At 40.2% G+C, this 20,880-nt stretch overlaps 1 protein-coding gene across 5 annotated transcripts in view; it reads left to right on the top strand.

Moving 5' to 3' along the window:
- Window positions 1-20,880, top strand: part of cadm1a (cell adhesion molecule 1a) — a 501,415-nt gene that overhangs the window by 317,451 nt on the left and 163,084 nt on the right. For 4 of the 5 annotated variants that reach the window (XM_042007760.1, XM_042007762.1, XM_042007763.1 and 1 more), the window contains exon 2: window positions 10,244-10,261. The exons of the other annotated variant lie outside the window; for it this stretch is intronic. In XM_042007760.1, the coding sequence (XP_041863694.1) occupies window positions 10,244-10,261 (18 nt within the window). The remainder of the gene's footprint in view (window positions 1-10,243; window positions 10,262-20,880) is intronic. 5 annotated transcript variants of the gene reach the window in all.

Genomic DNA, 20,880 nt, shown 5'->3' on the forward strand with positions numbered 1-20,880 from the left:
GGCCAAATATCTCAGTGGAGCAAAGAATCAAACAGTAACTGGACCCAGTTCGGATTAACAGCCTTTCTGTCAGTGAGCAGCCAGTTTCAGCCTTGCACCCTGCAAAGAGTCGGCCAGGAGGTGAATGGCTCTTGAAGCAGCCATCTATTCCTGGTGGCTGAATCCATATCTGCACCTGTCAAATACCTTTTTGCTGCCATTTTTTTGGTTCAAATATAATAATTTGGAATAAACTCATTAAAACAAATCCAACTGGATTCTCTAAGTTTTTTGTCTCATTACTTGGTGATGAAGCAGTTTTCTAGCAGAGCTGTCTAGTCCAGGATGAGATAAGTGCTGTTGTTTTTTTTTAAGCAAACCCTATTAGAAGATGTAAACCAGCTCTGGGACTTTCAGTTAAAGCCATTTTTAAACATTGTGTATGTATTTAGATTAAATTGTCATGTAAAAAGGGCAGTATAAGAGATTTTCTGCTTTTTATTTTTGTTTGTGGGTTATCTTTTTTATCTGTTTCTTTTTTTTATGAATTGCGTCAAGAATGAATAAACTAAACTAAATTCATTTCTAGGTTAATGACATAGTAATATAAAGGTTTGCATAGTTGGCAGAAACAATGGAAAGCTGCAGTTTTTACAGCTGTGTCAGTATAATGCCAAATTGCTCTCGGTACGATTAACCTGTGTTGTATTGTTTTCCCTTTTTAGCAGCTGGAAACGCAGACAGTAGCATCTCATAAGTTGAAGCTTATCCACATTTAAGCACAGCGTTTGTCCTACATTTTCAGTGTACACAATCTACCAGATGGTGTTGTAAACACACTTCGAATGTAAAATTTCACTGCTTAAAAAGGGCCCTTGATGCTTAACTCTTTGCCCTGAAAAGCTGAGCTCACTTTGTTGCTACTCTTATCTGCCATGAAAATGCATGCATATCTGTTCAAAGTCATGAGATGCACAAGGCACTCTATTCATCCACCACCAGGACTGGGTGAATGGTGAGAGAAGGGGTGAGGATTTGGGCTGTTGGGAGACAGTACCCTGGGCTTCTCTTCACCCCGAGGACACAGTCAGTGGTGTTGCAGGGAGGGCGGTTTCTCAGCCTTATCAGCTGGACAGCACCCAGCGCTCTAATCACCAGGTCCCAGAGACAGCCGGAGGTAAAGGCAGGGTGGATGGATGAGCACCATTCAAGAAGAAAAAGAGAAAGGAAGCAGAGAGAGAGAAAAAAAGCTATGTTTATACCTCTTAGGTTGCATCAAATGACAGCTACTTTCCAGTTCAATGCATAGCTGAGTAGAAATCCTTTTGGTGAGAAGAGACAAGTGCAGATTTTTGTCCCTCAGCACATTGCCGCTGACGTGCAGTTGCATTACAAGCCTCTGCAACAGAAGCAGCAACATGAAAAACACCTTTAAGAGGCCCTGCAAGCAAATGATGCCGTTTGTAACAGATAACCCTGAGGACCCGGAAATTCAGCAACAACACAGAAGTGTTAAAAAGAATGGATTTATTGAACTGAAGGTTGAGTATGGTGGTTAGCAGAGGTCTCTGGGATGGCAACCTGACCACATGGAAAGGAGATGTGGATACTGAAAGAAACCCCACAGTTAAAGCACCAGTCCAAGATGCAGAGACACTGTTCATAAAATGGCAGTGGTCAAGGCAGATGTCAGGATACTTAGGTTTAGGCGAGAATGGTCAAGGGTCAGAGCGTGGGTCGAGGTCCAGATTTCCAGTAGGCAGCAGAAGTCTGTCATGAGCAAGGCAAGGACAGAATAAGCCAGGCACATGAACTTAGTCTGCAACTTGGAAACAATCACACACATGATTGATGCTGAACATCTCCTGGCACAAGGCTGTTGATAATCTGGCAGAGAAAGAGAAACTGGAGAGAGTTTAAATAAGACCGAGCAAAGGTGGAATGAATGAGGTTGACTGTGAGTCCATTAACAAAGACATGGCAGAAACGTGGCTCATGGTACCGTTGGCTTCATTCAGTGTGCAGTTTACCGGTTGGCTTACCGGATATCATCAGTCAACTACCATCAATGTCTGGTTTTCTTTGCACAGATGCTGCCGTGTGTTCTCTGAACATCTCCTAAGCATGCTAGCATAAGGTTTGTATGTTTCTCCAATCAAAATGTGCATGTTTGTGCACATAAAATTGGAGCAGTGAACCTATTTTTTTTATCTCAAATGTACCTGTTTAAGTATGAAAAAGCCATCAACTTGCAATGTTGTGACTTTGTGCCATATAAGTCAGTTTTCAGATGACCCTCTGATGGGGGGGCTTTCAGTGTCTTGGGGCCCTTGGCCCTGTGCTCTGCCCACCCTGGATGGCCGGTGACTCATGACCACAGGGGGTTCTGGCTGGGGCCTTCCTCTTTCACCCTCTGAGTGGGTCTGGTCTTCTTGGTGGGGTGGCTCGGGTTCGTGCTCTGGGATTATTAAGAGATTATTAGATACACTTAGAGTTACTTTTGTTTAGGTTTTGTGTGTGTCTGGTACGTTGGTTTTTACTGTGATACATGTTTGATTTTTTTTTCAGCAAGCTCATCTCTTATAGGAGCTTATGATGATACTCCAGTTTGTTTTCCTTAAAAGCTGTAGGAAATTCTCTGTTGTGTTTCTGTACAGGTGTAAGTTGGATTGAGGGGGGCGTTGCTTCTATCTGGTGTACCTCTGTCTCCTCTTTCTTTTCTCTATTCTCTAGGTTTTTTTGTCCTCTCTGGTCAGGTCCGTTAAGATTATTTAAGGTTGCTGGTTCGAATCTTGGCTGGGGGGAGGTTCGAACCTGGGGTGTGGTGGCCTTTCTGTGTTGAGTTTGCATGTTCTCTCTGTGTATGCATGGGTTCTCTCCGGGTTCTCCAGCTTCCTCCCACCGTCCAAAGATATGCATGTTAGGTTAACTGGTCACTCTAAATTCTTCCTATGAGTAAGTGTGAATGGTTGTTTGGCTTTATGTGGTGACCCTGCGATGGACTGGTGACCTGTCCAGGGTGTACCTGCCTCTCACCTGTTAAATGCTGGGATAACTCCAGCTTCCCCGCGACCCTTAATGGACTAAGCGGTAGATAATAAATAAATGAATGATTGTATTTTATTTGAGATTTAAAAGGAATATTTTAACTGCTGCTATGTTTTATTGAGACTGCTGTTAAAAAGCAGTTTCAAACCAGAAGTTATTGCACGTATCAAGGTACTTTTAACATAAAAATCTGCAATACATCAAGTTTGAATCATCATTACTTTTTCGATTAATGGACATTAAACATTTTAATCATTCCTCAGCGCTAATTAAAAACCAAACCACATTTAAGAAACTTAACTAAAAAATGCTTTCATACATAAGTTCAGGTAAAGTTCAGGTGAACTTGGGAGCATCCCTGAGTTTCTTTTTGTTACAGCACTTTGAAAATGCCACGTGATCTGGTCACACCTGCGTGATAATGGACTCCTGAATGTGATTCCTGCTCTCCAGTGAATGTATGAGCACAGCCATCCAGGGTGGGACTCTTCCTGAGACTCTGGTACCAAACTGTTGATATCTGGTCTCACAGGAATACATGAAATGACAGGGACTTTGTAATATTGCATCATCAATGGACCAGAAGCTTGTGCGTCCTCATAGTACATTTTTCACACATTAGGTGTTTAAGTGGTGTTTTTCCATATATCTGTGAGACCAGCTTAAGTCATGTTATACCATCAGGAAGTGCTGTAGGGAGAAAATAACAGATTCATTTTTTATCAAGATGCTTTGTAGCCATCAGACTCCAGGTATGGTTGTAACCTCAAAGTTCCAAGTGACGGAGCACATCGTCTTCTATTCTCCACACTTGGTTTAGTTCTAGTTTAAAAGAAAGGAATAGCATTGATAATTAGTTTTTAATGTGTCACACTCATCATGTCCAATTTCATGCCCCCTGGGCAGCTGATCACAGATTTAATCAACACATTATTGCTTGCTATGCTTAAAGTGACGGCTGGGAGGGCTGCTCTCTGAGGATGTGTGTTCAGGATGGTGGTGGGAGTGTATGACAGTGTGTGAGTTACCAAGCGCGTGGTGTGAACATGGCGTTTTTGGACGTTTTCGAAGGAAGACCTTTTTTTTTTTTGTCTTTAGGGACCACCAGGAGAAAGGGCAAAAAACTTAAAAATGGTAAATGACCTGTACTTAATACATTGATTGGTGATGATGATGGTAATAATAATGATAACAGTTATTATTGTTAGTTGTCATCAATATTATTAGTAAATGTGGTCACATTAATATTCAGAAGCATTATTACTAGGGCTGTCAAAAATAACGTGTTAACGGCGGTAACTAATTTATGTAATTAAATATGTGAATATTTTTAACGCAATTAACGCATGTGCGGCATGACAAGCCTCATACAGTACATCCGTCATTTCTTCGTTATGACAGCAAGACGTGAAGCGGCGAGATGGAAAAGACGAGCCGGCTGGCTCTATGGATGGATTTGAGAATAAACACATTAATGGAGCAACCTATGGATGTCCCCTCCGTGGAGAATGAGGGTGTTTTAACACACACTTTTCTCAGTTAGATAGTTCCACACACGCACTTTTCTCTTATTTATTTATTTATTTATTTAAACTCATTCTGCTCATCATTCAACATTATTCTCTGCCAGCTGATAGCGTGGCAGATTGGCTCACTTGGTATGTAACCCAAGATATACAGCTGCTTAACATGGATGGAAAACCAGCATTCAAAGAACTGTTGAAGTTTATTAAGCAGTAAGAACCGAGACAAACTTTAAAATCTTCAATCCCTAACATTTTAAAGCTGAACTAAGGATGAGATTCTCAGTCATTTCAAAGACTGACTTAGCTTCTAGGCATGTTTACCTTTTTGGGTGAAATTTAGAAAAAAAATCAAAAGTTCATGCTACAGTGATATTATATGAGAACTGTATGGGAATTAAAGTCAAATCATTCAGTGGTAATTCCTCAAACAGAAGCTAACAATGGTGGTGGATTAGCTACAATTCCCCACCATTGTTAGTGGTGGATTGTCTAAAACACATAAAGGATCCAAGTCTTGTCCCACTCTCAGAACACTGGAGCCCCATGCATGTTCTAAAACAAAACCACTCTCCCCAGTCTGGTCAATATTTTGCTGGAAAATTTTTTTCTTCTCATGGTCTGCTTTTAGTGACCTTGTAGGATAAGTAGATTGTGAAGTGATACACATAAAGAGAGAATCCACCTTGCCAAAGGCAATAGTTCTTTTTTTTTTTTTTTTTACTTTCTCCTGTCTAGTACAAGCACAGTAGTTATGACTCATCAGATTATGTTACACTGGTTACAGGTGTGATGCCAGTCAATGGTAACTTCCTCACAGATTAGCAAACACGCTGCAGCAGCATTATTTAAATCAGGCTTCAGCAGTGATTTCCTTCAGTGGTCAAAGAACAAAGAAGGCTTCACATGATGGTAAAGTTAATTTTCATTGCTCTTCTCCTGCATTGTGTTGGCTACAGTTTGATTTAATGAGACACTTTTCTTCATTGAAATATTTGGTTGAAGCTCCTCAATGGGAAATTATTACTTCTGTTAGTAAGTATTTCTGAAGGTTGAGATTTCAGCCAAATTGAGAATGATATTTTTACAAAAACGGTGCAAACTTATTTTCCTCCTTTAACACAATCCTGCCAGACCCATAAATCTATGGCAGGCAGTAGCAAGAAAAACAATGTATTGCAATTATTAATAAAATCATTGTGGTTATGGATGCAGTTACTAAACCGACCACAGGGCTCCAGACGAACCTTTTACCTTGGTTGCACCAGATGTTAATGCATTTTAAGGATTTCCTTGTGGTTATTACCCGCAGTCATTGGTGGTCATCTAAAGTATTGTGAGCAACAAGTTTAGGAAAATGCTGCATCAACTATGAATGTCTTGGGCTGCAGAGATGAAAATGCATTTAACTCTCTTATCCAGCTTTTCTTGAGACTGCATGTGTCCTAGCTGGTCAAAGCATAATTGTATTTGTTCAAGTCGACTTTGTGCATGACTGCCTCTGGTTTCAGTCTTGATGAGAGCTTCACAAGTTGGTCTTGATCACTGCTCACAACAAAGACAAAGCTGTTAGGCTGCACTGTGAGGAGAGAAAAAGATGCAGAAAAAGAGGTGGCAGTGCTTATCTTGAACTACTTACCTCCCTGGCTGTGAGTCAAATGTGGAGAGAGACATTGGGAGATAGTGGAGGCCTTCATTAAATGCAGCTCAGGCCCTGGTGAAACCCCGGCTAATGTTGCTATCATCTCTGGAGTAGTCTGGCATCCAGCTTTCTGTCCAAATGATTCATGTTTAATGCATCTATGCGGTCCTTGTCATATAACCTCACATCTGGAGGCTGTGGGTCAGGGTGGGTTTAGCAAAAGCTCCCAGAGGACCTGTAAGGGGCAAAATGTCCATGCAGTTATTCTTCACCCTGCTCTCCGTTTGCTTAACATGTAAAGCATGCTTCTCCATGTCTCGCCTACTCCTGCTCAGTCTTCCTGTGCAAACCTCCCCCCACCACGTCCCACTGCATAAACCTGAACCCCCACCATGTCCCACTGCGTAAACCTGAACCCCCACCACGTCCCACTGCGTAAACCTGAACCCCCACCATGTCTCACTGCATAAACCTGAACCCACACCACGTCCCACTGCGTAAACCTGAACCCCCACCATGTCCCACTGCGTAAACCTGAACCCCCACCATGTCTCACTGCATAAACCTGAACCCCCACCACGTCCCACTGCGTAAACCTGAACCCCCACCACGTCCCACTGCGTAAACCTGAACCCCCACTATGTCTCACTGCATAAACCTGAACCCCCACCACGTCCCACTGCGTAAACCTGAACCCCCACCATGTCTCACTACATAAACCTGAACCCCCACCATGTCCCACTGCCTAAACCTGAACCCCCACCATGTCTCACTGCATAAACCTGAACCCCCACCACGTCCCACTGCGTAAACCTGAACCCCCACCATGTCTCACTGCATAAACCTGAACCCACACCATGTCTCACTGCATAAACCTGAACCCCCACCACGTCCCACTGCCTAAACCTGAAACCCCACCATGTCTCACTGCATAAACCTGAACCCCCACCACGTCCCACTGCGTAAACCTGAACCCCCACCATGTCTCACTACATAAACCTGAACCCCCACCACGTCCCATTGCATAAACCTGAACCCCCACCACCTTAACCCCCACCACATCCCACTGCATAAACCTGAACCCCCACCACATCCCACTGCATGAACCTGAACCCCCACCACGTCCCACTGCACCACATTAACCCCCCACCACGTCCCACTGCATGATCCTGAACCCCCACCACGTCCCACTGCGTAAACCTGAACCCCCACCATGTCCCACTGCGTCCCACTGCGTCCCACTGCGTAAACTTGAACCCCCACCACATCTCATTGCATAAACCTGAACCCCCACCACATCCCACTGCATATACCTGAGCCCCCACCACATCCCAGGGCATGAACCCGAACCCCCACCACATCCCAGGGTATGAACCTGAAGTGGAGGGTGGTCTGGGTTGAAGGTGTCTCTTTGAGGCACGTTGTTACTCTCTGTGTGTTATGGTTGACTGTTTAAGCAGGGGAGCACTGATGCTCTGCTGAGAGACTGAGCAGTTGACTCTTTTGGTGAGTGCTCCAGCTTTGGTAAAAGCTTTTCAGATGAAACTGAAAGCTGTCAAACTTGATCAGCCCTTCGCTGAGCAGAATAAGCATTTTGTTGGAACTGACAGGTTGTGAGATTTTCCAAAATTGCATTTAAACAGCATGGATTCAAGCAAGTCCTGCTCATTAAACATGAAGCAAATGTCACAACTTTGAAGCACACAGTAGGATTCAAGCTTACAGATATACATGTCTGACAAAAAGCTGATTTTTCCATCTTATTTTCCCCTGCTTACACTCCTCTCCTCCCTCATTGACACACACCCACTCAGTCTCTGCGTCGCTTTTCTTGCTCTGGATAATGGTAATTAGAATATCACCATGATTGAAATTTGGCAAAAGTTGAAGAGGAAATAGTTATTCTAATCAAAATCTGCCTCTGAGCTGGAATCCTGATGCTTACTTGGCTGAAAAATGTTCCTCAGTGATGGGGGCCTAAACGGATGCCAGACTGTGCTGAGGGCCAACTCGGCTCTTCCCCTGCAACGTTAACTCGTATACTAATGTCCCAGCTGAGAGTGATTTAGCTGATGTAACCACATTTATTTATTTTAGAAGCGGCTGTTTGCTGTCATTCTGCCAACAAAGATTTAGTTTCAGAGCTAAAAAACAAGCAAAAAAAAGTCATTGCAATAAGATTATAGGAATGGACCAGTCACTTATTGGAAATTAAAATGCTAAACATTCAACGTACGGACACTGCTCAGCATAAAGAGGATGGCTATCCAATCAGTATGTATGTCAGGGATTTTTTTAAAGAAATATTTATTATACAATTTAATTCAGTTTTATTTGGGCATAAACAGTCGTCTTAAAACACAGAAAAACAAAGACCAATTCAACACAATCAATTTTTTTCCAATTATATTCCAAATAAATCCACATTAGGTAAATTTATATAAACGATCTTCATATAAACCAGATCATAAAAATAATTCCCTAGATAAGGAACCCACTGAATCATTTAGTGTTGTCTGTTTTCCAATCACATGTCCTTAAGAAAAATCAAGATTTCACATGTGACCACATGTGTATCACATGAAATGTTTCACAACCGGATGGGTGGATGGATGGATGGATGGATGGACGGACGGACGGACGGATGGATGGACGGACGGATGGATGGATGGATGAATGGATGGATGGACAGATGGATGGATGGACGGACGGATGGATGGATGGATGGATGAATGGATGGATGGACAGATGGATGGATGGATGGATGGATGAATGGATGGATGGATGGATGGATGGATGGACGGACGGATGGATGGATGGATGGATGGATGAATGGATGGATGGATGGATGGATGGATGGATGGATGGATGGATGGACGGACGGACGGACGGACGGACGGACGGACGGATGGATGGATGGACGGACGGACGGATGGATGAATGGATGGATGGACAGATGGATGAATGGATGGATGGATGGATGGATGGATGGATGGAAGGACAGACGGGCGGACGGTGTCTGTGGTTCAGATGTGCAAACAAGTGGATCACATGTGGAGAAACACATTTCCAAGCTTCACCTGTGAAGCATGTTTACATGTGGTTCCCATGAAAAAGTTCCACAACTGCATTTTTGTGAATGTGGATCACATGTTAATCACATGTGGATCACATGAAAATGTTCCAAAGCATGTCATGTGTATGACACATGTTGTTTTCTACAATGATTTTTTTAAAAGCAATAATCCACATTTATGTCTTTAACAAAATCCTCTCAGAAACAAAACTAATAAATAAAAATGAATAAATGTTAATAAAGGATATAAATAACTTAAGAACTCAGTTGGTAAATAGAATGAAAATAAATATTTTTCAAAGTTTGCTAAGATTTCTTTTTATAAATTTACATTTACTAGAAGACATCTGTGTGTGTACTTGGAATTACGTTTTGGATTGCTTCTTGGGTGATAGCAAAGGTTTCCTGGAGTTTGTTGGTTGCTAGGCAACCTCACACTATTGTCTTTTGTATGACTTCTGTGTAAACACATGATAATCCTAATGTGGCTCTGCTCATGCTTGATCCCAGCATGTCTGAAAGGTATTAGCTGTTATCATTGTATGCTGCCACTAAGACTTCATTTAGAACTTGTCTCTGCAGAAGCTGTTAAACAAATAATCATTTCCAAGATTTGCTGCTCTGAATGAAGGATTATTTATAGAGGATGGAGTCTACGCCTCAGTATTGCTGTCAAAGATGATTTAATGAAACTTTTAGTTACCCTGCCTACTTTTTAAATCAAAGCTGCATCTTAAAGAACTGTGTTTATTCCAAGTCAGCTGTTTCTGAATGATTAAGCTTTTCTTCTGCAAAATGAGGGCAGCACAAATGATTTTTCTCTGTGTCCCCGCCTTGCTTTTCCTGTATTTTACCAGCATGCACCAGATTTTAAATCACCTTTAAATGATGCTTTGAGTGCTAACCTCCCCTTCTGTTTTTGTTTTCTGTTTTGCCCCCCACTTCTCCTGTCCCACCAACCCTCCTCCAACTCAGGAGCTGCACAGGAACCAGGTAAGCTTTTCCTGCATGTTTCCTTTACTTTTCCTGAGCCTCATCCTTTCTCCGTAATCTGTCCTTCTAGCATCTAGCTTCTAGAACATTCTGCCCTGTTGCCTTTAAGGATGTCTGTGTTTAGGACAGGGATCCCCAACTATGGTCCTCAAGGCCCACAGTCCTGCAGACTTTCCATGTTTCCCTGCTTCAACACAGCTGACTTAATTTATTGGCTCACTCATGCAGAGCTTGTCAGACATCCATTTAAGAGGAATTAGGTGTGTTGCAGCAAGGTAACATTTAAAACCTGCACGGTAGTGGGCCTTGAGGACCAGGTCTGGGGTCTAGGTTTCCATGGTCTAGGATCAGCTATCATCATATTTGTTCAGCTAGATTTCCATCTACTTTCCTCTTTAGATCTCCACAAGCCATTTCCTATACTCTCATACTGCTGTGACTGAAGCTGACTGATGTCAATGGGACGGTGATGGATAGCTATTAAACATATACTGTGTACATCAGTTTGGTTGGTGGGGTGGAGGGTAAGTTTGTAAAGCCTGGAGAAGCCATCCTAATTGATAAAGGACTAATTTCCAACTTTTATTGATGGACGCCCTCCCAAACACTTTAAGAAGTAAACCGGGGGGGTGGGGACGAGGTTTTAAAACTTTGTTTTTATTATATATTTCCACACATTTCACGCTCTCTGTCCTCTGGCAGGAGTGTGCTCACCTGCTTGTGTGTGTACATGTCTGTGCACGTGAATCGGGATAGAAGAGAATCGTAAACGCGAGAACCTGTCAGATGACACTAAGTTAGATCAGTAGCTTTAGGCGCTGAGTGTAAATGGAAGAAACGTTCAAGGTACATCTTGACGTTGCTGAAGTGACGCTTAAAAAAGGAGATTCCACTGCTTTTTAGGGACCTTGACCTTATTAGGCCGGGTCCTGCTGAAAAACTTAATATGTTTAGATTTGGACTGAATTATTCTACAGAGCTTGTTAATTCATTAACACACAACCTTTGGTTTGTAAAAGCTGTGTAAATGCAAATAATGCTTTTTTATTTATGTACTTTTGGCGTCTGGAGCACATCAGGCCAGGTGCTGTTTGAGATTATTGCATACAGATGGAGCTCTTTAGCCGCTTGCAAGGCTGATGTAATACTGTTTGAAGCTGTTTTGCTAAATCTGTTGTCTGTCTGTTAATTTGGAAGAGAAGCTGCTATAAAACAAGGCGGGTGGAAATTTTAAAAAGGGAAATCATTCATTTTGAATAATACATTTTGGGTTAAATTGTCTCCCCCTGAAGCCATTTGTTTCTGTCATTCCAGTTAAAGCTTGTTGGTTATCATTCAACTATGATTAAATTTTAATACACAAACACAAAAAAGACAATAAATAAATAAATAAAAGAAGCTATTGATGCATTCACTCCCCCTCCTCCCTGCCTCTCCTCCACCAAGTCTTTTAATCCAATTAGCATTTGTAGTTATTTATATGTGCATGAATTAGAAGTGAAGAGCAAGAGACCCTCCTTTGTGGCAGATTGGACCGAGCCCAGTCCAGCAGAAGACGATCAACTACAAAGCAGCAAACAGAGGCTTCATCAGTGCTGCCACTGACAAACACCATCTACAATGACTTTAAAAAAAAACAAAACAAAACACCCATTTTTTTTAAAAGCTCAGAACCAAAAGTCTCCAAAAACGTTTCTCATCTTCTCAATGTTCTCTTAAAGTGTTACAGTTAAAGACGTATTTTACACAAATTGTGATGCTCTAATAATCCGTCTCATCCGTGCTCGGATCCATCTTTGACCTGTTTCTGTTGCGTTGCGTTGCATGGGCTGAAATGGTGGCGGTGCCAAATGAGTGTGCACGCTGCCAAATCAGGCTCGCTTACCCTTTTGAACTCATTGCCAATGACTGCAGAACTTCAGAGGAAGTCATTGCACATTATTGCCAGAGCTCCCTTTTAAAGTTTTTTAAGGTTCAAACAACATTTCAAGAATATTTAATCAAAATATAAAAACACTGGAGCACTATTTTCAAAAAAAGACATTAATGTTGGCAGATAATCTCTAGATTTGCTAGTCTGAAAATTTCTTTAATGGCCATGTAAAAAGACATTTCTCAATGTTTACTGGCTTATCTACTTAAAATGATCTATTATCACCTAAATGTCACCCCACAGCTGAAAGAGAAAAGGTCGTGTGCATGTTTTAGTATTTTTATACAAAAGGAACATTATTTATTCAGTATTTTCAGACTCTTTCACTAACCTCGCCTCTATCACATCATTGTTCCTGGATTGTATTGTATAATCAACATCTCCCAGCAAACGGCCCCGGCTAGAGCTTACATGTTATTCGGCTTGACCTTCTTAACCCTTTAATTGCTGCCTGCTGTACTGTGTGATAGAGCAAAGTTTTTAGTGACAAGTCCGGCAGCCCTTTTGTACCATCGGCAAGTCCTAATTACCTCGTATTTGCCAACATGGATAGCAGCATGGAAGACAGCTGGACTGACCATGTTAGACACTGGCCCACAGTTAATGATAAGGGCATCTTATCCAGTAAACTCAAAGAAATTCTGTTTTTCATAAATATTATTGTAAACCAGGGATCTCCAACTCCGGTCCTTGTGAGCTACTGTCCTGCAGGTTTTGGATTCTACCCTGATGTAACACACCTGACTCAAATCACTGGGTCATTAGCAGGCTTGTGCAGAGGTGTGTTGAAGTAGGAGACATCTAAAACCTGCAGGACATAGCTCATGAGGACCGGAGTTGGAGACCGCTGTAAACTATGATTCATCTTGTAGGACACTGCTTCTAATAAATGACAATACACACTTGAATATTAAAAAAATACAAATCTTTTCATGATAAATGATCAAAAGTTGTTAAATTAAAATGGCTTCCTACTTTTGCAAATACTGTTAATTTTCTTTTACGTGTGATAGTAACTGAAACTGAAGCTAAAATCAGTTTTATCCTTTTAAAATGTGTTTATTCTTTTTCTTTGACATATCACCCTCTAATGTTGTCTAACAACTTTTGCTCATAATAAACAACCATAATGACAATGTCTTTGAAAAGACATGCGACTGATTCTGGAAGTACTAAACCATTTCAGATGTTTGTGTTGTGTTAGCGTTGAGCACGACAACAGATTGTTGACCAAATATTGTGGATGCACAAAGTGAAAAGGCAGCTAAAGGGCTAACACAGGGGTCTGCAACCTGTGGCTCTGGAGTCGCAAGTGACTGGAACTTCCACAATGTCTCTTTCTTAATACATGGCTAAAAATGCTAAAAAAAAAAAAAAAAAAACAAAACCTAATGTTTCTAAATATAGATATAATAACAAATGCAGGTTTTTAGCAATTTTTCAGTTTTTTATTTTTTTACATGGAATAATTGCATTGAATTTCCACAACATGATGACACTAAAAGCACCATTAATATTTATTTTGAACTATTTTTCTAGTCATTAGGTTGGAAACTGTTCTTTCTTTCTTCTTTTTTTTATACATAATTTTCCACAAATATCTACATCCCATTGAAGAAAGTCTATATATCCTCTTCTCTTTTAGGAACATTTTTATTTTTTTATTTATTATAAAACCTGAAAAAAGAAATAAAAATGTAGTTCTTTAAAAAATTACAACAAATTTCCTACAGTAGATATTTATAAAAAAGAATTAATTGTCTTTTTTCAAAAGGTAGCTTTTGCAGCTCTAAACAAGTTTTATTTAGCTGGGCTGAGGAAAAAATGGCTCTTTGGATTTTACAGGTTGCAGACCCCTGGGCTTAACAGTCCATTGTGGTAATGAAGTTGTTCATGGAGACAACAAAAGCTAGCCATTTGCTGCTTCAGTGGTGGCTCAGAAACATTGGTTGCTTATGTGAGTAACTCTCCAAGCAACTACAGTTTGCACTGACCAACAACATGCTGTCAAAACAGTTGTTTTTACTTTTTATTTAATTTTTATTTTACCAGACAAAACATTAGGAACAAATTCTTATTTACAATGTTGGCCTGGCAAGTTCCCTTAAAGCACCTGTATGACAGACAAAAAAAAAAAAAAACTATAATTCACATAAATGTCAATAAACATTTTAAAAGTGGTATTAAGTTGAAGCAAACATTTACAGATGTCATTAAAACTCTCCTTTAGAAGACAGAGACAGAAATAAAAGTGAATAAAAGCAAGTTCCAGTCACTTGATGCAGCAAATGAAAAAGACATTTGACCTAAGCTGGACTTGTTTTTGAGAATGTGTACCATGATACGAGGGGAAGACTGTGTGCTGTACTTGGCTACTGATAATGGGTACAGAAGCTGTTAGATGTGGAGATGAATAACCTTGGAGTGTTTTATAGATGGGAGTGAACCGATTAACCAACTGTAGTATGTAAGGAAGGCCGCTTAACCTTAGAGTAAAGCAAACAGTGGTAAGTTCTGACAGCATCTGTTACAAATCTAACTGCAGTGTGGTAGATTGTGTCCAATTTTTTAAGAGTTTCTTTACAAGCATGTTGGTAGGTTTTATCACCACAGTCAAGTAAGGGGAGAATGGTCTTTTCAACAATCACACGTTTTGCATCAGATGTGAATGAGGAACGATTTCTGTAAATAAGCTGCAATCAAAGATTTCAGCTTATTTATGTGATGTGAGAAAGACACAAATATTTGTAAACTGCAACCTGTTCAGTGATGTTCTATCTATTGTAGTGATGTGAGTGGTGGGTAGAGAAGCCCTGCTTTTGAGGCTGAACCACATAACTTTAGCTTTGATAAAGGCCTGCTGAATTTCATAAACATTTTGTTTAAGAGACTTAAGAACGTCTTCTGGAGAGGGACCAGAAACGTATACGATTGTGTCATCAGCAAATAAGTGAAACCAGGCGTTGCTAACAGCTTGAGGGATATCATTAATGGATATAGAAAAGAGTGTTGGACCAAGAGTTGAGCCCTGGGGCACACCTGATGGCATATTGAGACACTAGAAAAATTGGAGATCTATCCTTATTTGCTGCATTCTGTTGGAAAGGGAATTTGAGAGCCATGACAATGACTAACTAGATAATCCAATCCACTCTAGTCTTTGTAATAGGACTGAATGATCCATCATTATCTATACCGCTTCATCCATTAAGGGTCGCAGGGAAGCTGGAGCCTAACCCAGCATTTAACAGGTGAGAGGCAGGTACACCCTGGACAGGTCATCAGTCCATCGCAGGGCCACCACAGAGAGACAAACAACATTCACACTCACACTCGCTCATAGGGAGAATTTACCTAATTAACCTAACATGCATGTCTTTGGACAATGATCCACTGTGTTAGAGGCTTTTACTAGGTCAGTGAATATTGCTGCTCAGTGCTGTTTTGAATCTAATGCAGATGTAATATCATTCATGACTTTTAAAACATCAGTGACAGATCCATGACCTGAGCAGAAGCCGGATTGAGAAATCAGTAAGATTTTGTTTTATTATTGTATTGAGTTAGCTGATGGTTTACATGTTTTTCAAGAACCTTGGATGCACATGGTAAAATGGAGATAGGCCTGTAGCCTCGTCTCCACCCTTAAACAGAGGGTGTACAATGACAGCCTTCCATTCAGCTGGGATTTCAGCTTTGAGAAGAGAAAGATAAAATATTGTTGCTAATGGAGCAGCGATAATTGAAGCAGCTGATTTAAAAAAGAATGGAGCTGTCCAGTCTGACGTCTTTGCTGGTAAAAGGTTTTAAAGAAAATTTCTGAGAGAAGGTGGATAAGCTGGGTGCACAAACGGGCTTGGATAGGTTTGAGAGCTAAGTAGTCGAGTTGTTTAAGCCATTATTTTGGCAGCTTGAGTTAATGAGAGAGGCAATGCCAGATTTAGGAAAATGATTATTAAAGAAGTCAGCCGTGTTCTTCTCATCAGTATAATATTGTCTACTAAGACTGACAAAGGAGAGCCAGAAAATGTATTTTCCCTTACAGATTTCCAAAACAGCTGTGGAGTTGATGCATTTTGTTGTGTTCATAAGCTTTATCATAGGTTGGAAATATGTGAAGGCTTAAAAATGAGTTGTTGTCATTAGTTAAGCGCCTTAAAATTAGCTTCAGGAACCAGCACCGGCACTGAGCCCTACCCTGAAAGGGCTAAAAGTTTTGCATTAAAAGGTGAAGAAGGTGGAGGGCCAGATGTTGGCTTTGACACAGACAGGTGAAATTTACATATAAGGAAGCGTTTTCCTTATAGCAGCAGTTTTTCCTCCATTTCAGAGTGGCACAGATCAGTGCTGCTCTAGCTCTAAAGTTTAAAGTATTTTACTACTAAAGAAAATTACTGCAAAATTAACGTAAAGGATAAATACTTTTTAAATGCTTACACCACTTTCTTCTAAAACCATGTGCGCACATTTGCAACAGGAATATCCATTAACATAGAAGTGATTAATGTTATTCATGAAAAAGATTTTTGGGAAATAATTTATGTCCATTTCTAGATGTAAGATGTAAAAAAATTTTGCAAGACATCAGAGCTAGAAAAAGATTTCATGCTGTCAAATGTCACTTTGTCCCCTGACATGACCTGCCAACACAGACAAGGCATCTTTTTTCTGCACGGGTGACTCCTGTGTTTGTTCTATATGCCAATCAATAGACGGGGTGGGGGTGGGGGGACGTGAGAGGATGGAGGTTGGTTGAGGGATGCAGCAGTTAAACACAAGCAGTCTTATCCGTGTGTGCACAGACTGGCTCTTTAAACACACACAAGCATGCCTTTCTGTGCATGTAGTTGCACACTCACAAGACAGCTCAGATTAATGACTAAATCAATCACATGCATTCAGTGTTTGCTTGTCATCCAGTATGCTTTTCTTTATAACACAGGTTCAATTTCCCAAGCTACTGAAGCTCTATCAGCGTAATATGTATTCAGCAAGGTCATCTCCCTCTGCACCAAGAAATATCTCAGCCACAAGATGCCTCTTTGCTATTAAAATATCAATAATCCCCGTAGTCTAATGCACTGCAATCTACATTTGTCAATACATGAGCTACTTGGAGCCACACAGTGAGCTGAGCTCATTCCTCCATCAATTTTTTTTTTTTATTTGTGTTGACTGCTGTTTACTGATTCATCCAAGATTACAGAACAATGAAGTTTCAGCTCTCGAGTTTTAAAATAGATCGGTAGATTTTGATGTCAGGATTTTGGGGTTCCACATTAAATTAATTACATTTAAAATAAAATTAGCTTTTTATATCTTATTTCCCTCTAAAGATTTGGCAGCTACCTCCTCATTATGACAAGAGGAAGAAATAGAAGGTAATTAATAAAATGTACGGGACATGAATCCCATAGAAAGTTATGATCTGGATTTAATTTTACAGGGAGCAGTTTTACGCCCTGCTCATGTCTGTGCTTGGAATTCACAGTCAGCTCAACCAGCTTCCATGTTGGCAACTCCATTGTTAAAGAATTACGTAAAAACAAAAGTAGAGGGAAGAGTTATACTTTACAGTCACCAGTCAGTTTATCAGCTTCGCCTGTTCGCTTGCTGTTAACACAAATATCCAACCAGCCAATCACATGGCAGCATGCAGACATGGTGAAGATGACTTGCAGAAGTTCAAACTGAGCATCAGAATGAGGGAGAAAGGGGATTTAAGAGACTTTAAACGTGGCATGGTTGTTGGTCTGAGTATTTACACACAACCATCTCTAGGGTTTACAGGGAATGGTCTGAAGAAGAGAAAATGTCCAGGCTACAGCAGCATGTCACAAAGCTGAAATCATGACAACAAAAACAAAAAACCACCATCAAATTTTAAATTCATCACAGTGTTTGTTCACCATAGCTTTACTTTGTTAAAGGGTTTTGGGCATTTTAAAGAACCTCTACAGAAGTCGTCAGTCATGCAGTAGTGCCCCAGACCGGAGCTCGAGCCCAGGTCAGCTGTTTCCAGGAGTTTCAGCCTTGTGGCCTCTGCTTGTTCAGTTAAAACCACTACAAGTTTATGAGTTTGAGTTGTGTTAGATGGCAAAAATTTACTCTCTCTCACCTTTTCTGACCTCCAGTCCCCCTTCCAGCTTCTCCAAAACTGAAAGTGTCTTCATTTATGTCTTTATCTGCATTTATACATTAGTTTTACTTCTGAAATTTTTTCTTCTGTCCTTTCTCACACCTCCGTCCAACATCTCCACTTTTCCTGCTTTGCAGGCCAACTGTCCAAATTCTGAGCAAGCTTTATTGTGATGTTACCTGAGTCCATCATGGAAATTAGTGTAGCTGAACTTTACCCACATGCACTTTTTTATTATTTAGGAGAAGATCACAGCAGCTTTAGCTGAGCTTCTTTCTGATCGATCAGTCATGTAGTAAACTCAATATTGCTATTTAAAGTAATTATCATTGACATTTCCAGATAAACAGACATTTGTGTTGCTGCTCAAATGAACAGAGGAAGTGATTTCATTTACATTTGGCTGCATCAGAGTGATGTGGCGGTCATGGCCTCGTTATGGTGGTAGCGCTGCTATTAAAAAGAAGCTTAACAGTCAAAGTTAAACTTTGTAATAAAAGATTATTATTTAAGAAGAAAATCAGATAATTGATGAGATCGTTCTGCACTGTAGTTGTATTTAATTCCGCTTCAACCTTACAGCATGGGGCTGGATACACAGTCTTTGACTGGCAGACAATGATATGCTTTTTCTCTGTAGTGGATTGCACTGTCACTTTATGGAGATTAAATTATTTGTCTTAATTAAATCATAATAGCATAACAAATTACTTTATGCAGCTCTTGACGGTTAAGTCCTTCACAACATCCAGCAGAAGATGCAAACCAATCAAAGAACAGCAGGAAATTGGGAATCTCTCCATCTGTCAACATTAACAGGTTAAATGTCTAAAAATATTTCTGCACCCACTAAAATCATTGATCTGTTTTACTGCTCGATCGATGAGTTGTAGTTGCTTTTTCTTTGCACCACTGATCAGTATCTTGAATATTATGGAGAAACAAAAGTTTTCTAACATCTACTGGTTAACTTAACACCCTCCAACCCCCCCTCTGATGATGGTCAGAATTCAGTTTGCTCCTTATAAATAAAATCTTACAGCTTCTTTGGCAGGTGAAGAATTAGTGATATGTTAATAATGTGCACGTCATGCAGCCAGTTATATGTTAGGAAGATTTGGATCGTACTATTATGTAAAAGAAGGAAGTCGTGATTCACAGAAAGAGACGGGGTGGCTGGATTCACATGTAAGCATGACAAGAAAAAGAGAAGAAAGGAGCAAAAACTAAAAAATAAATAGAATATTACTGGATTTGGTGACTGGAAAGCTGAGAGCAGAATTTGCATTTTGTTTTCAGTTTAGCTTTTAATTCAAAGGTTTAATTAAAATATTAAACGAGTTCATTTAGTAAATTAGCCACTAGTTGTTACTTAATGTTAATATCTTTAATCACAATGAAACAAAACTAAATAATGAATTCAAAGGCGGTATTTTCTCACTTTTCTTTTAAAAGTACTAATATATGAAGAAGAACCGTTTACCAACATGTTAAAAATAGAAATCTTTTTATAAAGATTCTTAGTCAGTAGCAGTTAATTTCTCAATTTGAATGTTAATATAATAAAATCATATATTTATGCTGCAGAAGATGAGGCAGAATTTATTTAATTAAAGGTGAGAAGTCAGCAGGATGAATTTAAAGCTGTGTGTGAAAGCTGCCTTCCGTCTAAACAAAGAGGGATAACATATGACAAACAACAAGCTTCACACTTCTAGATTGTGAGCAAAAGTCTGTTTTAAATGACTTTTTGCTATTAAAAAAAGAGAGATGTTGAGTTTATGCTTCCCATAGAAAGTGTAAAAATAAGCGCAGTGTGCAGGGACCTACATTTCAGCGAGCATGTGCTGCTTTCAACATGTGGACAGAGATTCGGTGCAAATGGCTACACACAACACCGGTTCATGTAAGCTGAGCTCACGCCAAACGCTGATCTCAACCCAGTACCCCCCTCTTTTGAGCTGGGTGTTTTCATGTGTTTGTTCAGAGACAGTGAACAACTAGCTTTGTTATCAACTTTGTTACCATGCCTTAAAATAATTCTCAGTGTTAATTAATGAATGTGTTAATGTAATAACACATTAACGTGCCCAGCCTCACGCTGGGCTTACATCAGAAGACTGTGCAGATTACCATCTTAAATCTAACGATCGAGATGACGGGAGCGTGCCGTGACTCCAGTAAGACTCCTACATTTACTAAAGATGTTCAGTTTTCAGTCTGCGACTGTGAAAATCGTTTGGTGTGAGCCCAGCATTAGGTGGCCGAATCCTTGATGAAAGACAGACCTCCTATCAATGTGATGAATGAAGCCAATGACGTGCATCCACTGGCTGCGTGCTTCCTGTTGCACACGTGGTGTTCATGAGCTACTGCCTGAACAAAATGCAACCAAATGTGGAGTTAAATGTAAATGAAGTCAAATGTTTCAGAGGAAAGATGGAGGATGGTGTAAATAACTAGATAGTTAGTAAGTTACTTTGAAGAGAAGAATGTTTTTGTTCAGTATTTTTATGAAAAGCTTTTTAAAGAAACATTAATGATTAA

Source organism: Melanotaenia boesemani, chromosome 15 (assembly GCF_017639745.1).
Source record: "Melanotaenia boesemani isolate fMelBoe1 chromosome 15, fMelBoe1.pri, whole genome shotgun sequence".
In the NCBI taxonomy this organism is placed as follows: Eukaryota; Metazoa; Chordata; class Actinopteri; order Atheriniformes; family Melanotaeniidae; genus Melanotaenia; species Melanotaenia boesemani.